We start from the raw sequence: 20,076 nt of genomic DNA on the forward strand, positions 1-20,076 counted from the left end.
AAGTTCTAGCAATAAATAAGGATGCCTTTAAATTCTCTGTTTCTTTACACATTTGCCAGTGCTTCATAGACGGAGGTCAAATGTCGGCTGTCTTCTGACAAATTGCTGCATATTCTTCTACAATGAGATTGGTGTTTACTTTTCTTTCTCTGACTTTAAAGTGAGAGGATTTTTAAAGTGAATTATGTGACAATCTTGGTAAACTTCACAGTGTGTGGAAGGAAAGGCTTTAGCATGTCTCTTTTTTGCACCACACAACAAAATTTAAATACCTGTCAATGAAGAGCCTGCATTTAGCAGTTAAAAAAAAAATGAGTCATTTTTGCTTTTCAAATTCTGAAGTGTACTGGAAACAAATTTTAATAGGATCAAAACACTTTACTTGGTGATGCACAAATGATGCATATTCACAGAAACAGGATTTTCGCCATAATTTGCGTGCTACCTAGTTTTACCAGTAAAACTGCATGTCTGAGCAAAGTTAATGGCCATTTCAATGGTAAATATGCTGTCTGTAAATGACAACTCGCTTCCGCATAATGCTTTATTTGCATTAAAAATCTTTCCATCTCATGTCCATTAAAGGTAGGGTCACGAAAGCTTGTCATTTCTAAAAGTGGGTCATGGTTCTAAAAAGTTTGGGAACCACTGCCTGAGCTTGCTTTAGGCCCGATTCACGTATCTTTTGCTGACTAAAGTGGAACTTGCTTGTGCCAGCAACTGATCTGTGGGCGGAAACTCCCTGAAGCAGATTCACAGAAACCGGATTGGCAGACATTTCCGCTCGCACATCGGATTCACTGCTGCAGATCATCAGACAGGATTGCTGGTTGGCCCCTCGATTTACTGTCTATGCAGGGGAGAGAGGAACAGAAGGTCTTCCTGACCTGCTGCTGATCAGAAAGTTGAGAAACGCCCAGAGTTCATAAATCTTTTTGTGAGCCGTTTTTCACACTGACAATTCACAGAAAACGACTATTGTGAATTTCCGTGTTTAGAATTTTTTTTTTAAAAAAACACTCCCCCTCCCAACCTGGCTTTAGCGCTGGTGGTGCCCAGTAGGACAAGCACAACTATTCTTGGCGGCCCCCAATGACCTTCTCCACAGATGCCCTCACTACCACCCCCAACCAGCAGTATCCCTAATCTTTCCATATCCCCTCTCTAACATACATTTCATTTGATTTAAAGCACTGATTGGGGTTGGCTTCACTAATAAGAATGTATTTCTCCCCAAACGAATCCTTTTCAGCAACGTTCTGAACATAGAATGAAAGGCTGGGGAAGAAACCCATGCCGTACTCCTCTATGCTATTCTGTTTGCATGCAGCTCTTTGTCGATCGTTCATAAGTCACTGTGCTACATAAGGATTGTAATTTATGAACTGCAAGTAACAAACTAATTTCTGTGATAGAAGCAGTAACCCACTGAGCTATCCACTTAAAATACAGTGCTGCGATTGGCAGAGTACATGGATGAGAACTGCCACTAGACAAAAGTCCCATCTCTCTCCAGCAGGAAACATCCATAACCAGTGTTATCTTAACATTTTTATTGTAGCCTGTAATCTACTGGACACACAGGAAACTCTGCAGCAGGTTCTTGTAAATCAATGAGTTCTTTCTAAATGCAGCCCCCCCCCCCCTCCCCCAGGTCAGCACCAGGTGCGACTGCACTGGTCACACCACCCTAAAGGTGAGAGAGAGAGAAACGTTCTCTTGTTTCTTTCTCTCTTCTCTTTCTCTTTTCTCTTTCTCTCTCGCTCTTTCCCTCTCCTTCCTCTCTCAACTTCCTTCTCCCCCCGAAATCCCGAAAGTAAGTAGATGGACTTTTTCAACGGGAAACTTTATTACATATGGAGGATAAAATGTTCCTTTGCGTCTTTTCACCATGCATAGTAAAGTAGATATTCTACCATGTGAAAAATCAATTGGAATATTCATGCAGAACTTGGACAATGTCTACTATGCGTTATAACCAGGGTCACTGGAGTTCTGCTCGAAGGAAAGCAGAATTATTTATCACATGATGAATTATGCAACAAATCCATATGTAAGCGTAAAATGCCGCAGAATCGCCTATTTCCGGTGACCCTGGGTATGCTGCAATATCTACAATTTATTTTGGATCTAACCATAAATGGTTCTATCGATAACCAAAGATGTGCAATTCTAAGCCAATTGTAAATTAAATGATAGGATCTATAGATTCATACATTTTTGTGAATTAGTGATTTTTATTCTGCACATTTTTTGTAATTAATGTTGCAATATACCCAGCTTTTTTCTGTGTGGATGAAGAAGGGATGGGGCAAAACACATTTAATCCCTGCTTTTTTCACATCAGCTCCCATGCACTATAAGTAAGCCAAATAATTTTGTGTTACCTTACAATTAAAGGGTCTTGGCAACAGGACCAGTCGAAGCGTTACAGAAAAAGCATTGGCAATGGAGGCGGTCCGGCTTGAAACTGCTAATGGGTGCAAAAACAGACATGCAGTAATGCTGTTTGCACACGAAAGCCACACCTCTTGCCTTTGCCAGCACCAGCACCAGCAAGATGTATGTATGGATTAAAGTTTTGCCTCTTAAATTTCTAGTGATCTACAGGTCAAGGGTTCGAATTCTGGTAGGTTCTACTCAGTAGTTCAATCTTCCGCAATTAGTGTAGTTGAATACATTTTAATTCTCTGATTGTTACAGTTGTTAGATGCTGCACTTAACCATTAACTTGGTGATTCTCGAGTATTGGCACATGCTGCGCGACCAGGGTCAGAAGTTGGATGGTTGTAGAAATGTTAGGTGAGCAGGCTAGAAGCAGCGGGAGAGAATGAGGCATCAGCACTGTACGCAAAGCTCCGCGAAACGTTAAAAAATCTCTGCAAGAACGCAGAGTTCTGCCAACACATGGAATCGCTTGTTTCGCTCGTTTGTGATGCTTTTTTCCTGTTCGCGAGCACTGTTTGCGTGCTCGGGGGGGGGGGGGGGGCAAATATCTTGCGAACGCGCATTTTGAAAGTGTGAAGAAGCAAAAAATTCCACAGATCGCGGAATTTATGGCAATTCCGTGTTCTCCACGGAACGCGAAATTACCCAAATTCATCAAATTCCACGAGCAAAACTGAATTTACCGCCCAGGCCTAATCAGCAGCCGGAGGGGGGCCAAAGTGTGAAGGTGCAGTTTTGCAGGTGAATTTTCTATTTAAGATTGGATCAGGAAATCCCCAAAGATGGCTGTCATCTTCCCGCTAGGTTGCAGATTTTGTTGTTGCCCTCAGAAGACTATTTGTGTAAAGAAGACATGGAGATTACGCTGTGTAAACGAGCATCCCATCAGGCCCAATTCATGAAGAGTCCTGCTGTCATCTTATAAGCCCGGTAGTATATACTCAGGGAGACTCTTGGGACAAACGCACCTTAAAAAGGATACCCAAGGACGTACTTAGCAATTGAAGGGTGCCACATTGTCTCCAAATAATTGTCAGAAACTGAGGAACTGAAATTAATAAGGATCCAGCCATTTCTCCAATTTTCTAGAAAGAGAAAATTACCTATTGATAGTGTAAGGAATTGCCTAGTGTACATCGGGGTCCATAACACGAGCAGCACAATAATTATCTTTGAAAAAGCTGCAACTGGAGAACGAGGGGAGTAGAGGAGGCTTGGGGGATTTTATGCCTATCGTTGGAAGCATATTTATTTTATGAGAGTCACAATACTGGTCTTGAAAAAGATGGTCTAATTGAAAGTTTTCCATCGAAATGAGTCGACGCTCTACACACAATCTGTGTAAAAACTGGACCTACAGATAATCAATAGGGTGTATGTTATCGTGTTCCAGTAGTTAAGGTGCAGTACACAGATGTGTACTTTCCTTATGACAAATTGTACTGTCTTTTTGTGTGTAATCTCTCATGTATGTTGAATGTTTTGTCTCTGTTTAACAACCCCTGTGATTGTGTGTATTTTTCCTCTCATGAATTGTTGGGCAATACAAGCACTTCAGGTAACGATTTGCACACGTTTGAAGGAATCCAATTCCCAATAGTCTGTTGATGTACTTTTGTGCCATTTTTTAATCTGTGATAACACATTTTTATGTAGTTGTTTTTAATCATTAGAATACATTTAAAATACTTTTTATACAAAATGTGTTTTCGTTGTTTTGACCTTGAATTCAAGTCTATTCACTGTTTGGGCTGTGAGTGTTAGGAAGCCTTGGTGAATGTGTGTTTGATTAAGGATACGAAAGCATTGGAATTTCTTCCAAAGGAAACTTCTCTCTTTTTAAATGATTATTTGAACCCTATTCCTTTGGTGTAGAAGGGGTCCCTCTCTGTTCTTCTTACTGTCCTCAGAAGACTCCCAGGATTTCATGTCCCAATGTGCAAAAATGAAAATACAAATAAGACAGTCATGATAGAGTCAGGCTCGCGCTTAAGTCCTGACAGGCTTAAAAAAATGCTTGCTGCAGTGAGCAATAAATAAAATAAAAAAAGATTGCTTTGGGTTTAGCGTGCAAGAGTGGGCTAATTGATTGAAGTGGACAAAAAATATGATACTTCTTTGTATGTCTGATGTATAATAGTCCCTTTAATATTGCAATGGAAGAACTTTCTAGGAGGTAGAATGATACACCAAGAATCAAATGCAATGATGTGGTAGATGTTACTTCTCTGAAGCCCACTGTTTTTTTTTATTTTTTTTATTGGGTAGTGACGTTAGTTCTGTTCTGTTAACACGTCTTTTTGAGGTCTGGCATTAGGCAAGGCCCTTTTGATTTTACTAAAATTATAGGTTTCATATATTGACTTATAGGGCTGTGGATATGCCCTCTTCATCTATTGATCAGCGGTTGTGTCCTTCACATTTTTCCGTTGCCACCTACAGCAAATAAAATGGAGCAGTGGGTTGTCCTACTAAAGCCATTGGCTAACTTCACTGAGTGACCGCATTCTTCACTTTTACAGTGACCACATCCACACAAAGTAGTTACCTTAATTATCACTTCTATGGAAAGTGTGCTTTGTGAGGCCCAAAAATGTGCTTTTGTGCCCATGTTTACTTTTAATAATGATAAGGGCCTGGGAGTGCCTCCAAAATAAAGCTTTGCAAAAGCCATAACAAAATATAAAAAGCATCAGCACATCCAAAAGCCTGGCATGTAATTTCAGTCCTGTTGTCTTTGCCTTTACTTATTTTATTTCTGGAATCTAAATGTTAATTTTTTTGACTGTGAAGTTTCCGCTGTATATACAGAGCCCACTTCCTTAATCAGGGTATTTTAATGGGCGGTGCTTTTTTGTGCTTAATGGATACTTTTTTGCTCCTCATCTGTATCTGCCTTGCGTTCTAACCTTTGGTGGTTACACTTGGAGAGCCGAAGAAGCTTGCTTGCTTTTAATTTTTAGGTCTCGCCTACGCAGTGCGGATGCGCTGCATAGGAAAAAGACCTTTAGCCATCGGTGTCCTTTTTCACCCAAAAACGTGCACGCGTTGCATTGCTTTCAATGGCAACGCTTGCACGTTTGGCGATTCCCTTGCGGGAGCGAGCAGCTGGCGCCATATGTTATCAATTATCGCGCCTTGCTGCTCGCTCCTGCAAGGGAATCGCGCAGGCCCCCTCCTCTCTCCCCTCCCCCTGCTGCTGCTCGAGGCGCGCGCGGGCTTGTTCCCTGATGTTGACAGCAGCAGTACCTTGAGGGCGGGCAAGAGGCCGATGTTCCCACTCAGTTCCTCGATCAGGTTCTCCGACGCGCTGAGGGTCCCAAGAAGCGGCAGTTCCTGACTGAAGAAACCAGTAGGAAAGGCGGACAGCTGGTTGCGGGAGATATTCAGCACTGCCAAACGGGGACAGCGGACTAGACCTGCAGGCAGACCTTTCAGCTGGTTACAGCTGAGGTTCAAAGTGTTGAGCTCGAGAAAACTGAACACCTGCTCAGGTAGTTCGGTCAGATGGTTGCCAGACAGGTCGAGCACCTTCAGGGCAGCGAGCGGAGTGGTTCTGTGCCTGTTATGTTTATTTGTACTTAAGTTTTTGTTTTACTTTATATTTTTTCTGCAACCAGTTCGCTGCAGTTTTCGTGTAGTGATGCCTTAGGGTCAAAATACCAATAGAGTGGGATGTGGCCCAGGTAATTTCCAGGGGCTGAGATGAATACGTTTTTTTTTAACTTCGTAGTCATCTCGATCTGTTTAATGCTTTTTTATGATCTTTTAAGTATTTAATGATGGATTCTAATAATTTTTTGGGGGTTTATTTATGTTATGTTTGTTTATATGTTTGTGTCTTTTATGATCTTTTAAAATCGAATAAAGACTAATGATGATGAATTCAAGCATTCCCTCTGTCGCTCTTTTGTACACTTTACTAGGGTTCAAACCTCTGCATTGATGATGTTAATTTATTTTTAAAAGTTGTAAGTCTGTTGATGGTGACCTCAGCTAGGCCTACCAGTGCAAGGGGTTCGCCCTTCTCTGCACAGAGTCCTCAGACCAATAGGAAGAAGTTGGCACAGAAACTGGAATAGAAAATACAAAGTTTAATAAACCTCATGAGGTGGAACTACATTCACACAGCACCCTTTGGTGTTGAGTGAAGTAGCACACTGAACAGAAGAAGCATGGTCCTTTTATACCCACACAGGGGCTGAAAAAGGCGGTACAAGTACACATGAGAAGAGTTATGCACATAGATGGTCATACAGAAACTGCACAGTCAACAAGTAGGAGGAGTAATACGTTGCTGGCATCAGTTAGAACAGCCTGACAGTTCTATACTAGGAACAGGTGCACTCTACTAGCTAGGCCCATTTGAGCATGTGCAAGACTCTGGGAGAGGGAAACAGCAAATGGCCAGCACATAGCTAACTAAAATGGCTGCCAAGTACAAAATGGCTTTCAGCTCATGCAAAGAGATTAATGCAATCTTCAACAAGTCGTGCTGCGCACTATAACTGGTTTCTTGTCTACTGATTCACAAAGGGTTGCTACCTTTCCCAAAGAAAAATACTGGCCATCTGTACACGTTTTAACATTCTGCAAAGGCCCACACATGATTCTTTTGTAGAACTTAATTTTGTCATTGTCTGCGTTCATTCTTAACATTGCCTTTCTACCTTTATTTACTTTAATTACCAATAGGTTAGCTGTAGAACACATTAAAAGTGTTTTCTTCTTACATCTACTGCTTAAAGTATGTACTGATAAGGGCAAAAATACTGGCTTTAGGTGATTTTTCAATTTTTTTTGTACAAACAATGTAAGTGCTGGTATAAAACCAGCCAGGTGGCAATCATAGCTGCACATCATGTGTTTTTAGCATAGCGATACAAGCTCATCACATCGATAGATTTGCATAAAACAACCACGTGCCTTATTTAATTAAAGCAGCTCATTTCAAGCTCGTTGCAACATCTGCAACAGTTCTCCTATTTAGTCCGTTTTGAATATCACTGAAGCCAGAAGTTGCATGAAGTCAACAAACTTGTGCGATTCATGCTTGTGGACCTAGTGACAGCCCTCTATATTTTGAACAGGTGCAGGACAAAGTCTGGGATTACACAGCTTCCGGTGCGTACGCCTTCAAAATATTTTCTAAGAGGTTGGCACCTGCAAGCTTGTCTAAAGCATAGTTATTTGGGTTATGGCTGGGCTGCTCAAAATAACAATGGCCTACTAGATAATGACTATATTTCATTATTTGTGAAACTAAAGAATCAACACAAACTGCAAATCTGCATGTGAGAACAGCAGGACTAACAGCATGCTTACATGGATTGTCACATAAGTAACAAGCATTGGCATAGTCAATAGGTCTCGCCTTTGGGACCTTATAAGTGTTTAGCCATGCAACAGTTGATGTCGTTGCACCAAGGATATTGTGCTGGATAACTAAACACTTATAAAGTCCCAAAGGCGAGACCTATTGGCTATGCCAATGCTTGTTCATTCTTCTTGTTTGAATAAGAGCGCTACTGAGCACTGCATGTTAAATAATAAATGCATTTTTGGACTAGCTGTTGGCTAAGATTACATTAATATTTTCTGGAGATAGATTTATGTTCTAAAATGTATTTTGAAACCTTAAATTTCCAGGGTGAATCGACGCCATAGGTAATGGAGCAGAGTGACGAAGGACCGCTTAAAATGCAAGTCTCTCAAGGCAACCCACTGATGCTCTCCCATACACTGCAGCAGCTGGTTGGACAGGACACGGTCAAAGTAGAGTTAGTTCCTGAGAAAAAGGGCATGTTCATCAAGCATGTAGAATATGAGGTCTCAAGCCAGGTAAGCATGTTTTTAATATACCCCATCGTTGTTTTAATACACAGTAAACAGCACCATGTTTATATGTGACCTGTTCCATTCACTTGCACATTGTGAAGTTGTGTGCCCTGCTGTATCTCGGTCATCCTTCATCATTTTCAGAATGGGTTGGCAACATTGTTGTCTACATGTCCCTGATGACACATCCACTTCCTCCATATTTTTTTTAACGCTTTTGAGGACACTGGCGGGCTATGTATATCAGTTTTTCCTATATGCAGCAATTGCTGTTCCTGCCATCCACTGTGCAAGATTTGGCACTTTTGCTGATCTTCAATTCTTAACACTTGTTGGTAGTATGAGGCCCTAGGCCACAAAGGTTCTTTGTCATATGTATTGTCTCGGGTCTTTCAATAGGTTCAGGAGTGTCATCTAAGGAGTTGGACTTATTCAACGTCCCAACGATGTTGACAGCATTTGTGCCATCCTCTCCTAGAGCCACCGATGCATCCTACAGCTCCACTCCACATGAAAAAAGGCTTCTTCAGTCTTATGTCATCTGAGACAGAAGGGGAATGAGCCTCTCTTTATTTTCCAGTCATGCTCCGATATAGTATACCCGTGTAAGTAGTTATATGGTATCAACCGGTATCGCTCAAACTGCATTCTCTCTTGGGGCCACCTGCACGCACTCCAGTCTCACTTAACTAGTTCCCTTATATCTTCCTCTGAACTCTAAGTGTTTGGAATGAGTGAGGGGTGACTAGAAATCTATATATTTTTGTGATTATGTGGCGTTTCAACCAATTTTTTTTTTTTAAACGTAAAAAACAAGACGTAAAAAGTAGAGAAACCTCTGTAGAGCCCTTTTGTACTAGATGGCTTGTTGTGGTGAAAGTTGAAAAAGGTGTCTATGGTAGTAACTATAACATTCTATGAAACTAATTTAAAGCTAAGGCTGTGCGATGCAATATCATTCACTTCCCACATAAGGTGTATTGACTCTTAATGTAATAGATGTAACCAGATAGCCCCAGTTTGGACTTGTTGTGATAACGATGTACTTGGCTTTGTCCATTTCTCTCTCACTCTCCCAGCTCTTTCTACTCCTCTCCTCATCTCCCTTGCTCTTATTTTCGCGCTTCCTCTCTTCTCTCTCACTGTTCGGATCCGTCTTACTATCTGTCCCTCTTTCTACTCTTCTTAATCTCTCTCTGGCTTTCTTTCTCTCTCTCTTTCTTGCTGTCGTGCTCTCCCTTTCCTTCCTTTGTTGTCACTAGTAACAGTTTGATCATTGTATGTTGAGACACCCTTTTAGGTCAGGCGTTTCTAACGGCTGATATAGCGGGCTTGGTTAAGACCAAGCAGTGACCATGCGTGTGACTATGCAGGGTGTTTGACTAGCAAGTGATCATTGAATACGTACACAACTATGTGTGTTAAACATTAGCAAAGTGGTATGGATCAAAGTTCTCACTGCCGATCCAGCAATGGTTCTCCACCTGGGGGTACCAGAAATGTAGTCTTCACTACAAAGGATGGCTGCTCCAATCAAATTCATAGGAAAAATGCTCTGCAGGAAACAGAAATTATGAGAGACTTTTGTATTCAGTGCTTTTTTAGATTTATTGGCACAATTTTCTGTTTTTTCGTTTTGTGTAGGTCATGCATTGCACCACATCCCTTAATTGAAAACTATCGGGATTGTATTGAGCTGTCTGTCATCGAAACCCTGTACACTTACCAGTTCTGAAACCACTCCTGAACATTCAGAGAATTTAATATGTTTTTAATATATTCTAATAATGTTTACAGCCCTGCAATTGCACTCAATATCCCTGCAAGCTGTCAGAAGAGCGATCATGGCACCGGTCATTAACGGGCACCGTTCACTACTCTGCTTACTCTTATTTGCTGCTGCATTCCCCAATGTTGATCATGGCCTTCAGAAAACCAAGACAAATTTAATTGGAAAATCATCAGAATGTTTTACTGCTTTTCTTCTGAGATGCCATCACTTCCAGCTGAACAGCCGTGCATCTTCCCAATTACAGGATCCGTGTTCCTTCCCACAAAGCTTGATGTTGTTACTGCTTCTTAATACTTGTCTACTCCTCTTGCCTTAATAGTCTTCCACCTCAGATGGACTATCTGTCTTACATTGGGAACTAAATTGAAATACTCGTTTTGTCCAGTTCTGTTCTTTTTCAGCCCGTCTATGAATGACTTTGTTGCATTTCCACAATCTGACTAACCTTTTCAACTTGTATCTCAGTTTATTCCCTCCGCTTCCTGGTGTTAGATTTGATTTTCATTACTTTTGCTTCTAAACCCCGTTTGGCCATTCATCCCCTTCTTTGTTTTGCCTTTAATAGAAGTTTTGGTCAATTTGATGTTTGCATATATTAATGTTTTGTACACCAGACATAACTACACTAAAGCAGATCTGTTTCTAAGAATTGAAAGTGCTGCGGGCTGGTTGTTGGATAGTTTAGCAAGCGAGACCAAGTCTCCTGTGCTAACCATGCACTGATGAGTCGGACCCCATCACTTAAAAAAATAGTTCAAAGTTTTGTTTTTTCTGCAGAAAACACCAGAGGATATTGCAAGGTTATTTACCACCATTTTATAGCCTCCGCTATACCGCCGATCACTCTTGGTACTTAATTCACACCTTCTTACCTTCTTCACAAATTATAACTGCAAATTGATGATAGAATTGCAATTTTCTAATGCACTGATCGTATTAAACCCCTCCGTACTACTAACTAATTTTACTACTTTTACCCAGGCATGCGAAGGGAAACAAGTTTCCAAATCGAGGTTGGTAGGTGATCTGTCTGATTCAGTCAGACAATCAATCAACGCATTATCTAGCAGGTGCCAAGCAGCAGCATCTTTGCACATTCATCATATAAGAAAGCTGACAGGTGTAAGGTAGTCATGGGGCCTCAGCCCGCACTTTCACCAAACACTATTGTTTAGATATTTATGTCCGCAGAGAGAGAGAGAGAGAGAGAGAGAGAGAGAGAGAGAGAAAAAGACTTTGTGTCTAACAGTGTTGAAGACTTTATTTCTTTTCTCCTTCATGGCAAGCCCACCACCATAACAATGTGCAACATTTCGAGCTACAATAGACCTTTTCAAATGGAAAATGTTGCTTATCCGCAACACTTGGTTTGCAGTTTATTCTAATATATAGTGACCTTCCATGTTGCATGATCAAGGAAGATTTTTTTATCACACGTATGTCAGGGCCACACAGACCGCAGGTGGAGGAAAGATGTATTAGCATAGCATCTAGTTGGGGGTAAGGGGATCAGTGTTTCGCTAGTGCAATTCTACAAGATATTTCATCTAGTACATTGACGTAACCTTGCATTGTAATTATATATTTACTTTTCTTAACTTCACCTATACTTACCTCACAAGGTAAGTCAACGTGTCAGGGAAACTCAGACGTAGCTCAGGTGGGGGAAAAATACATTGTTAGCTTCCGTTTTATGGTTATTTCTCTTGCTTTTTATCGCATGACAGTAATATCGAATCCATTACATGGGCCTACCACTATATTGTAAATATAGATTTACTATTCCTAACTCGACCTATACTTATATTGCGATTGTTGAGCTCGATATAGTGGCATTCACTCTGTAGTTTGTGTGCCAGTGCCGCGTGCCAATTTGAACTCCTTAACCTGTAATTTTATGAGACCACCAATAGATGCTTGGGAGTATGAACAACATAACATGACTATGGAACAAAAAAGCTAGAAAAAGATGGGTACAGATAAGTAACAGTTTGCATATTGCACATTGCATAGGTAGGCAACATTACATAAGCATACATTCATCACATCCTGGGGCTTCCTAATTGCAGACAGACTTTCTTTGCCCCTGCACAACCCATTTCAATCCCAGATTGGGGCGATGTTTCAACAAATCTATCCCTCCTCATTTTTCCATATCCCAATTTCCACGTCCCTCTGATGCAAGTCTGTGTTTCCTTTTACTCCTCTGCATGCTTGTACCAAACTCTGCCCTCTGGTGCTCGTGTACGCCCTAGTATTTTATCTGCTGTCTCCTCCAGACTACACCAAATGAATTGCATCAACTTTGACTGCTGTCTAAGTTTATCCCATGAACTGTTGGAGCAGTAGGAGAAGCAACCCTTTAATGTAAGCAGGCTTAGCTAATACCTCATTTTCAACCCCTCAGCATGCAGGGTTAGAAATGCTACACCTCTCTTGGAAATTAAATACATTGTTGACCTTCTGTGAGAACTCTAAAAGTTACTCAGTGCATCCACGGCTCTTAGTGTGTTTTCTGTGTGCCAATCCATTATCAACAAAGAATAAGAAGTACATTTTTACAAAAATTTATACAGATTACCATGAAGTCAGCAAGATAGTTCATTAGGTTAACGCCTGCCTCCGACAACGGTCTCATCTTGTCAGCGCAAGGCAGACTCAGCCTTCCATCCCTCTGAGGCTGTTACAAAAGTACCATCTGGAGTGGCAGAATGACAGTGTGAAGCGCTATGCTAAAACATGTTGAGGTCTCTAACTGTACAAACCGCTTTTCTTCGAGTCGCCTCGTCCTGGTAATGTACGTCAAGCAGTAGTTTAATCATACATAGTAACAGGCGAGAAATGCCTGCGGCGTTTATTTAATTATTGTTTAGAGCACAGACATGCAGGTGACACAGGTCCAATTTCCATCTGAAACAAGCAGGTGCTTATAATGGCTCTGAAGTGCATGGCACCAGCCTTTACTCTCTCTTCCAGCCTGCTCAGCTTGTCTACTCTTTTCTTTCAGTTCGCTCTTGGAGATTGAAAACATCTGGATTCAGAGTCCCCAGATGTGCTGGAAAGAGATGCACCTTTTAGCGCCCCGCTGAAATGATTTTCTTAAGTCTTGGCAAAGTGAACGAATACATTGTGCAACAAAAACAGGTTGTGCGTTCTGCAAAGGCACACACTGAAAGATTATATTTCATAAAACAGACTTGCCTTCACTTCTCCTCACCCGTTGTTTGGCTTCTGCACCTAAAGCCATTACCAGCCTGTTTTACTCGCTGTGAGTGAGAATATTAGTAAAGTAGAACACAGTGAAAGTGATTCCTGCTCGTTACCTAGATACAATATTCACAACCTTACGTAAAATGTATTTTGTGAGGCTCAAAATCCCCTTCCTTGTCAGGCTGTATTCCAACAGATATCATTGAACACAAAATAGCTCCATGTTTGAATGTAAATTTGGTTGTTTGCTACACAAGCTGCCTGAGAGACATCTGCAAAATGTGTTTTTCCAGCCCAGGTAGGGTTCTTCTGTTGCGGATCACGACAATTGTTGGTTATTCTTCAAGATCAGAGCAGAAATCAAATTTAAAGTCTCTTCTAATTCCCCATTGATCTTATTCACCCTGCTGCTTCGAAACCAGGTGCACACATTCAACCTGCGATTCTTGTACTTGTTAGAGACACGTTATAACTGGCTTCTTGCGACTTTTGTAAGGTAACCTTTTACATCTATTAGGTTAGAAGAAGCATAACATAAAAAAAAATTGTTAGCACTCTTTTCTCCAGTATTTGGGGTGTCTTTCATAGATTCACATGCTTGAATATTCCCCGTCGTCGAAGTGGGAGTCCCACGGTATATATAAAAAGCAATAAGTATCATGTATATATACATATACACATACATAACCACATAAGGGTATATACATACCCAAATAAACTTATATATATATAGTTCAAATAATATATCAAGTTAAAAATACCATAGGATAGCATCGAGACATAGGAAAGCATTGAGAAAAAGAATCACTTTGCTAACATATCACTGTCACTTTATAGTCCAAACTCCAGCCAATCAGGCGCTAGCACCCTCTAGAACCTTCTCCTCAGAGGCTCAGGCCCTCAGATTTTCTACCGCACGTCGTGTGAAGGGAGTCTCCCTGAGCTCTGCTCAGTTCTTCATCTGGTTTGAGGTTTTTTATCTCTCATCATGTCTGCAAGTAAGAAATCTCTTTTCCGTCCTTGTTCATCTTGCGGAAAGTCAAGACTTTTCTCTGAGGATCCCCATGAGAAATGTATTTATTGTCTGTATCCTGATCATAAGGTGGCTAATTGTAAGATCTGCAGAACTTTCTCTCACAAAACTTTGAAAGATAGAGAAGGTCGCCTTTTAATATGGCTTCAAAAACTAAAGGACACAGACAACCCACTTTCTGAGGTGGAAAGTGTAGCCTCTGTCAAAACAGGAGTCTCCTCAAAGCGTGGAAGTGTCCAGGACTTGCCATCTCCTTTTCTGAAAAAGAAGAGACTTCACCTTGAGGAAGTGTCTACAGGCAAAGTCTCTGTCACCACGTCTGCGCCCCCGAGACGTAGCTCTCAGGCGTCTGTGACTCCGTCAGCACATGTTTCCAGTCAGAAACTTTCAAAACCGTTGACGGGCCCGTCGACGGCCCCTCCGTCGACGAGATCGGCTACTTCATCAGCCTCGTCGACGACGGTGACGACGGTATCGAGTAGATATCCTTCGTCGACGACACTGACTTCGTCGACGTCTTCTCCGTCGACGATAGTATGTGTGTCTCTTAGAACTGTCTCGTCGACGATACCACTCACTTCTTCGTCGACGACTGGGAAGCTGGCGCTTCCGTCGACATCTACAACTCCGTCGACGATGGGTAAAAAGAAGAAGAGGAAATCTTCCTCGTCGACGACAGCCTCGTCGACGACAGCCTCGTCGACGACAGCCTCGTCGACGACAGCCACACCGTCGACGACAGCCACACCGTCGACGACAGCCATCCCGTCGACGACAGCCACCCCGTCGACGGCAGCCACCCCGTCGACGGCAGCCACCCCGTCGACGGCAGTCCCGTTGACGGCAGCAACCTTGTCGACGGCAGCTCCGTCGACGATTGCTTCGTCGACGGTCGCCTCGACGACGGTAGGGTCAAATTTTGCGACAATGCCATTGGTGCCAATGTCAACGCCAGCACCGGGGTCTGTGGACAGCTCCTTAATGCTTCGTCGTAAGGCCATGCTAGACCCTGTTATGTCACCACCTGGACCACGGCCACCTCGTCAACTATTTCCCTCAGGGGATGAGGACAATTCGGATGAGGGCGATCAGTCTCTTTTTCGGGATGCTCATAGTCCTTCGGAGCTCCATATAAAATGCCAAGAGTCTGAGGAGGATGAATTCTATGAACAGGAAGAAGAGCAAAATACCTCTGCTCCGGTTCCTATGATGCAGCTTCCTGTGCAGCTTGTTTCCAACCTCCAATATATGTTGGAAGACTATAATCGTCGTTTTCCAGCATCCCCTCAAAATACTCCACGTGAAGCGCCATCTGAGGTTCCACCTCATCCTATATTGCCAACGATACCCACGCCCTCCACACCTGCACTGCCTTCCAATGCAGAGGATGATAATATGGACAATCCGGATACGGAAGAGGGCGAGCTCCCAGAGGACGACACTATGGCGGACTGGGATGATTACCAAATCAATTCGCCCGCATCACCGCCAAGGTCACCAGTCAACTCGCCACCTGTCGACATAACAGGGTTCCATCAGCTGATGGAGAGAGCAGCACAACGCTTTCACCTTCCCATGGTGGTTAGGGAAGAGGACTGTTTCTTATATGACTTCAAGTCCCAGCCTCAGAAACAAGTACGAGCTGTGCCAATCATAGACTTCATATGGAATGAAGGCTTAAAATTAATGAAGACACCTAATTCTATTCCGGCGGTGCTCCCACGCCTGGAGAAAAAATATAAAGCTCCGGATTCTTCCCCAGCCTGCTTGGTGTCTCAACCTAAGCCGGACTCAGTGATCACACAAGCGGCACAGCGCCGCTCCAAGAATCCATCATCTCCAACGTCGGCGCCTCCGGACCGCGACGGCCGTCGCCTGGATGCCATAGGCAAGAAGTTTTCAACCATGGCGTCAACAACGGTCGGGGCTGCGAATTCCTTGGCTATCCTCGGCCGTTATGATAGACAGATGTGGTCGGACATGGCTGCATTGGTCAAGCTTATACCGGAGGATTCAAGAGCGGAAGCTCAGAAGATCCTGCAAGAGGGAGAGAGGGCGTCATCCGAGATCATTGACTGCTCTGTTGACATCGCATCCACCGGTTTTCGCCAATTGGCGGGAGCAGCCGTCCTAAGAAGACAGGGCTGGCTTCGATCAACCTCTTTTCGGCAAGAGGTCCAGGCTAAGATTTTGGACATGCCATATGACGGGGAGTCATTATTCGGCCAGCATGTAGAAGATGCCTTGCAAACCATTAAAAAGGATACGGATACGGCTCGTTCCCTCGGCACTCTACAGTTTAAGAAGCAGCCCTTTCGAGGTGCGCGCGGCCGCGGCACCTCCTCATCATCATCTTTTCGTGGCTCCTCGTCCCAATACCGCTCGTACAATCAGGGGCAACAGCGGTACTATTCACAACCGCAGCAGTCCTACAGACAGCAAACTAGCAAGTCATACAGAGGAAAGTCGAATTACAGAGGAAATTCAACCAAGAAGCAGTGACTCTGTACGGAAAGAACTTCCTTTTCCCAGTTGTCCTCTAGTTCTTGTTGGAGGAAAAATCTCCCAGTTCTTTTCAACCTGGTCCTTAATCACTTCGGACCGCTGGGTCCTGGATATTATTTCAAGGGGCCACGCCCTAGAGTTTGTGAAGGTTCCTCCACGCACACCTCCATCCGGGCCACCACCCGCCCATCTCAGAGAACTTTTCAAACAAATCCAAATAATGTTAAACAAGGGTGCCATCGAAGTGGTTCCGAAATTTCAAAGAGGGTTGGGATTCTATTCCCGTTTTTTCCTCATACTAAAGAAATCAGGGGAATGGCGTCCCATCCTCGATCTCAGATTGCTCAACAAATTTCTCAAGACTCAGTCCTTTCGGATGCTCACATTGAAGGACATCCTCCAATTCTTTTCTCAAGAGGATTACATGACAACGATCGATCTGCAGGACGCATATTTCCATGTGCCCATTCTGCCACGTCACAGGAAATACCTACGGTTTCGAGTGGGCCACAGGGACTACCAATTCAAAGTCCTACCCTTCGGACTCTGCTCAGCCCCGCGGGTCTTTACAAAATTCCTAGCCCCGGTGGTGGCTCACTTACGACAAGAGGGTTTTCAGATATACCCCTACCTGGACGATTGCCTCATCAAAGCTCAATCCTCCCACCAGGCGGCCCTCGATACCCAGCGCTGTCTCGATCTGTTTCAGTCCCTGGGGTTGTCGATCAATGTACAAAAATCTCAACTCACGCCGACTACGTGCAAGACATTTCTCGGCGCTTGTATCAATACGAGCACAACCATGGCCTTCGCTTCAGCAGAGCGTCAGGAACGGATTCAACAGCTTGCGAGCTCCATCGCAGCAAAGCAGTCAGTTTCAGTCCGCATATTAAAATCCTTTCTGGGAATGGCGTCCTCATGCATCGCTTTGATCCCTCTCTGCAGACTAAAAAGTCGCATCATCCAAGAGGAGTTAGACAAGCAGTGGCGCCAGGTTTCCGGTTCCTTCAACGATCAGGTCGTGGTGTCACCCCGCATGGCTCAAGCGCTGCATTGGTGGACTTGTCCTGCCAACATCGCAGCAGGAACATCCTTTCTGTCGTCAACCCCAGAACTCGTCCTTACCACGGACGCATCCATGGAGGGTTGGGGCGCATATTTTCAAGATCTATCCGTCAAGGGCCTATGGTCAGCAGCTCAGCGTTGCTGGCACATCAACAGACTGGAACTGATGGCCATTTTCTTGGCGTTGAAATCCTTCCGCCTGCAGTTCCAAGGGAAGTCAGTCCTCATTCAGACGGACAACACCACGTGCATGCACTACCTGAACAAACAGGGCAGGACAAGATCTCCACTGCTCTCCCGTCTGGCGCAGAGGATTTGGAGTTGGGCCATACTCCATCAGATGACGTTACAAGCAATTCATCTGCCCGGCATTTCCAATACTCTGGCGGATGCACTCAGTCGGTCAGCATCATCAACCCACGAGTGGGAGTTACATCAACCGACGCTGGAATTTGTCTTCAACCTTTGGGGTCACCCGACAATCGACCTCTTCGCAACCCCGCAGAATGCAAAATGCCAGTCCTACGCAAGCTGGTTTCCCCACCAAGGGTCGTGCGGAAATGCCCTTTCGATCAATTGGTACGGGATATTTGCGTACGCTTTTCCGCCGATTCCGTTGATTCCGCGAGTGCTGCGGAAGATGAGACAACAACCGTGCCATGTACTTCTAATAGCTCCACGGTGGCCTCGGCAAGCATGGTTTTCGGAGTTGCTTCTCCTATCCCAACGCGAGCCCATCCTTCTCCACCTGAAGCCGGATCTGCTGACAATGAACGATGGTCGGATATGCCATCCGAATCCCAGATCTCTCAGCTTGTCGGCTTGGAACCTGAGCACCTTGAATTTGCTCATTTGAACATTCCTCCAGCCTGCAGGGAGGTGTTAGCTAAGGCAAGAGCTCCATCCACAGTGAAAACGTATAAGCTCAAATGGAAGCGATTTTGTCATTGGTGTGCTTCCGCCCACATTCATCCTGTGCACGCTCCCCCAGAACGCATTCTGACGTTCTTCCTACAACTAGCGCAGTCTGGATTATCGCACTCTACCTTAAAGGTCTTTCTAGCAGCAATATCTCGCTTCCGACAAGACGGCTCGTCCTCTCTCTATTCATCCAGAGTCATGCAACAATTTTTCAAGGGTCTCTTCCGCATGTTCCCGCCCATTCGGCGTCCTCCACCCACGTGGCGCCTGAACATCGTGCTGGCTCAACTCATGAAGGCGCCCTTCGAACCCATCCACTCTGCGGATGTCAAATTTTTAACTTGGAAGGTGGCCCTCCTCCTTGCTCTGACTTCTTCCCGCAGAGTCAGTGACATTCACGCATTTACTATAAAGGCTCCGTTCCTTCAATTCAGGTCGGATTGTGTCATCCTCCGCACTAATCCGGTTTTTATACCTAAAGTGCCATCCGATTTCCATCTTAACGAACCGGTGCTCTTAAAGACTTTTTTCCCGCATCCACAAACCCCGGCGGAGCAAAGCTTACACTCTCTGGACTTGAAGAGATGTCTAAAATTCTACATTAGCAGAACTCAATCCTTTCGCAAATCTGACCAGTTGTTTGTGGCCTACGGGCGTGCTTGCAAAGGACAATCTGTCACCAAACCTACTATTGCCCGTTGGGTTTCATCAGCAATCTCTTTTTGCCATCAAAAGGCTGGTAAGCCTCTGTCTTCGGGAGTGAGAGCCCATTCAACGAGGGCTATGTCATCTTCCACTGCCCTGTTCGCTGGTGTGCCCATCCATCAAATATGCCGGGCAGCTACGTGGTCCAGCAGGCACACGTTTACGAAGCACTACTGTCTGGAATCCATTAACGAAGCAGACACGGCTGTGGGACAGGCAGTTCTACGAAGTCTGTTTAAATAAGGTGAGCCTCTGCTACTTCCCTCCTCCTGGGGTATTATTATTATTGCGCTTTAAATACATTGTTTGTATTACATGCAATATCAATACGGCTTGGTCAGCCGAATACTGTTTACTGCTTACTATTCTATTCAAGCATGTGAATCTATGAAAGACACCCCAAATACTGGAGAAGAACAAATGTTACTTACCTGTAAACTGTGGTTCTCCAGTATTGGTGTCTTTCATAGATTCACATGCGACCCACCCTCCTCCCCTCAGAGGCTCTCTTCTCCTCTTTCGGCTCTATGGTCACTCTCGTGCTCGAAAATCTGAGGGC

The 20,076-nt window shown here is 43.9% G+C and overlaps 1 protein-coding gene across 5 annotated transcripts in view; it reads left to right on the forward strand.

Moving 5' to 3' along the window:
• The window catches only part of SNX8 (sorting nexin 8), a 370,575-nt gene that overhangs the window by 174,403 nt on the left and 176,096 nt on the right, over positions 1-20,076 (forward strand). For 4 of the 5 annotated variants that reach the window (XM_085629225.1, XM_085629228.1, XM_085629224.1 and 1 more), the window contains exon 2: positions 8,098-8,289. In XM_085629225.1, coding sequence (XP_085485351.1) covers positions 8,119-8,289 — 171 coding nt within the window. In that variant the 5' untranslated portion in view covers positions 8,098-8,118. Of the gene's footprint in view, positions 1-7,546; positions 7,573-8,097; positions 8,290-20,076 lie in introns of those variants that run through there. The other variant, XM_085629226.1, reaches the window with a different exon arrangement.

The sequence above is a fragment of the Triturus cristatus genome, chromosome 10 (assembly GCF_964204655.1).
Source record: "Triturus cristatus chromosome 10, aTriCri1.1, whole genome shotgun sequence".
NCBI classification, from domain to species: Eukaryota; Metazoa; Chordata; class Amphibia; order Caudata; family Salamandridae; genus Triturus; species Triturus cristatus.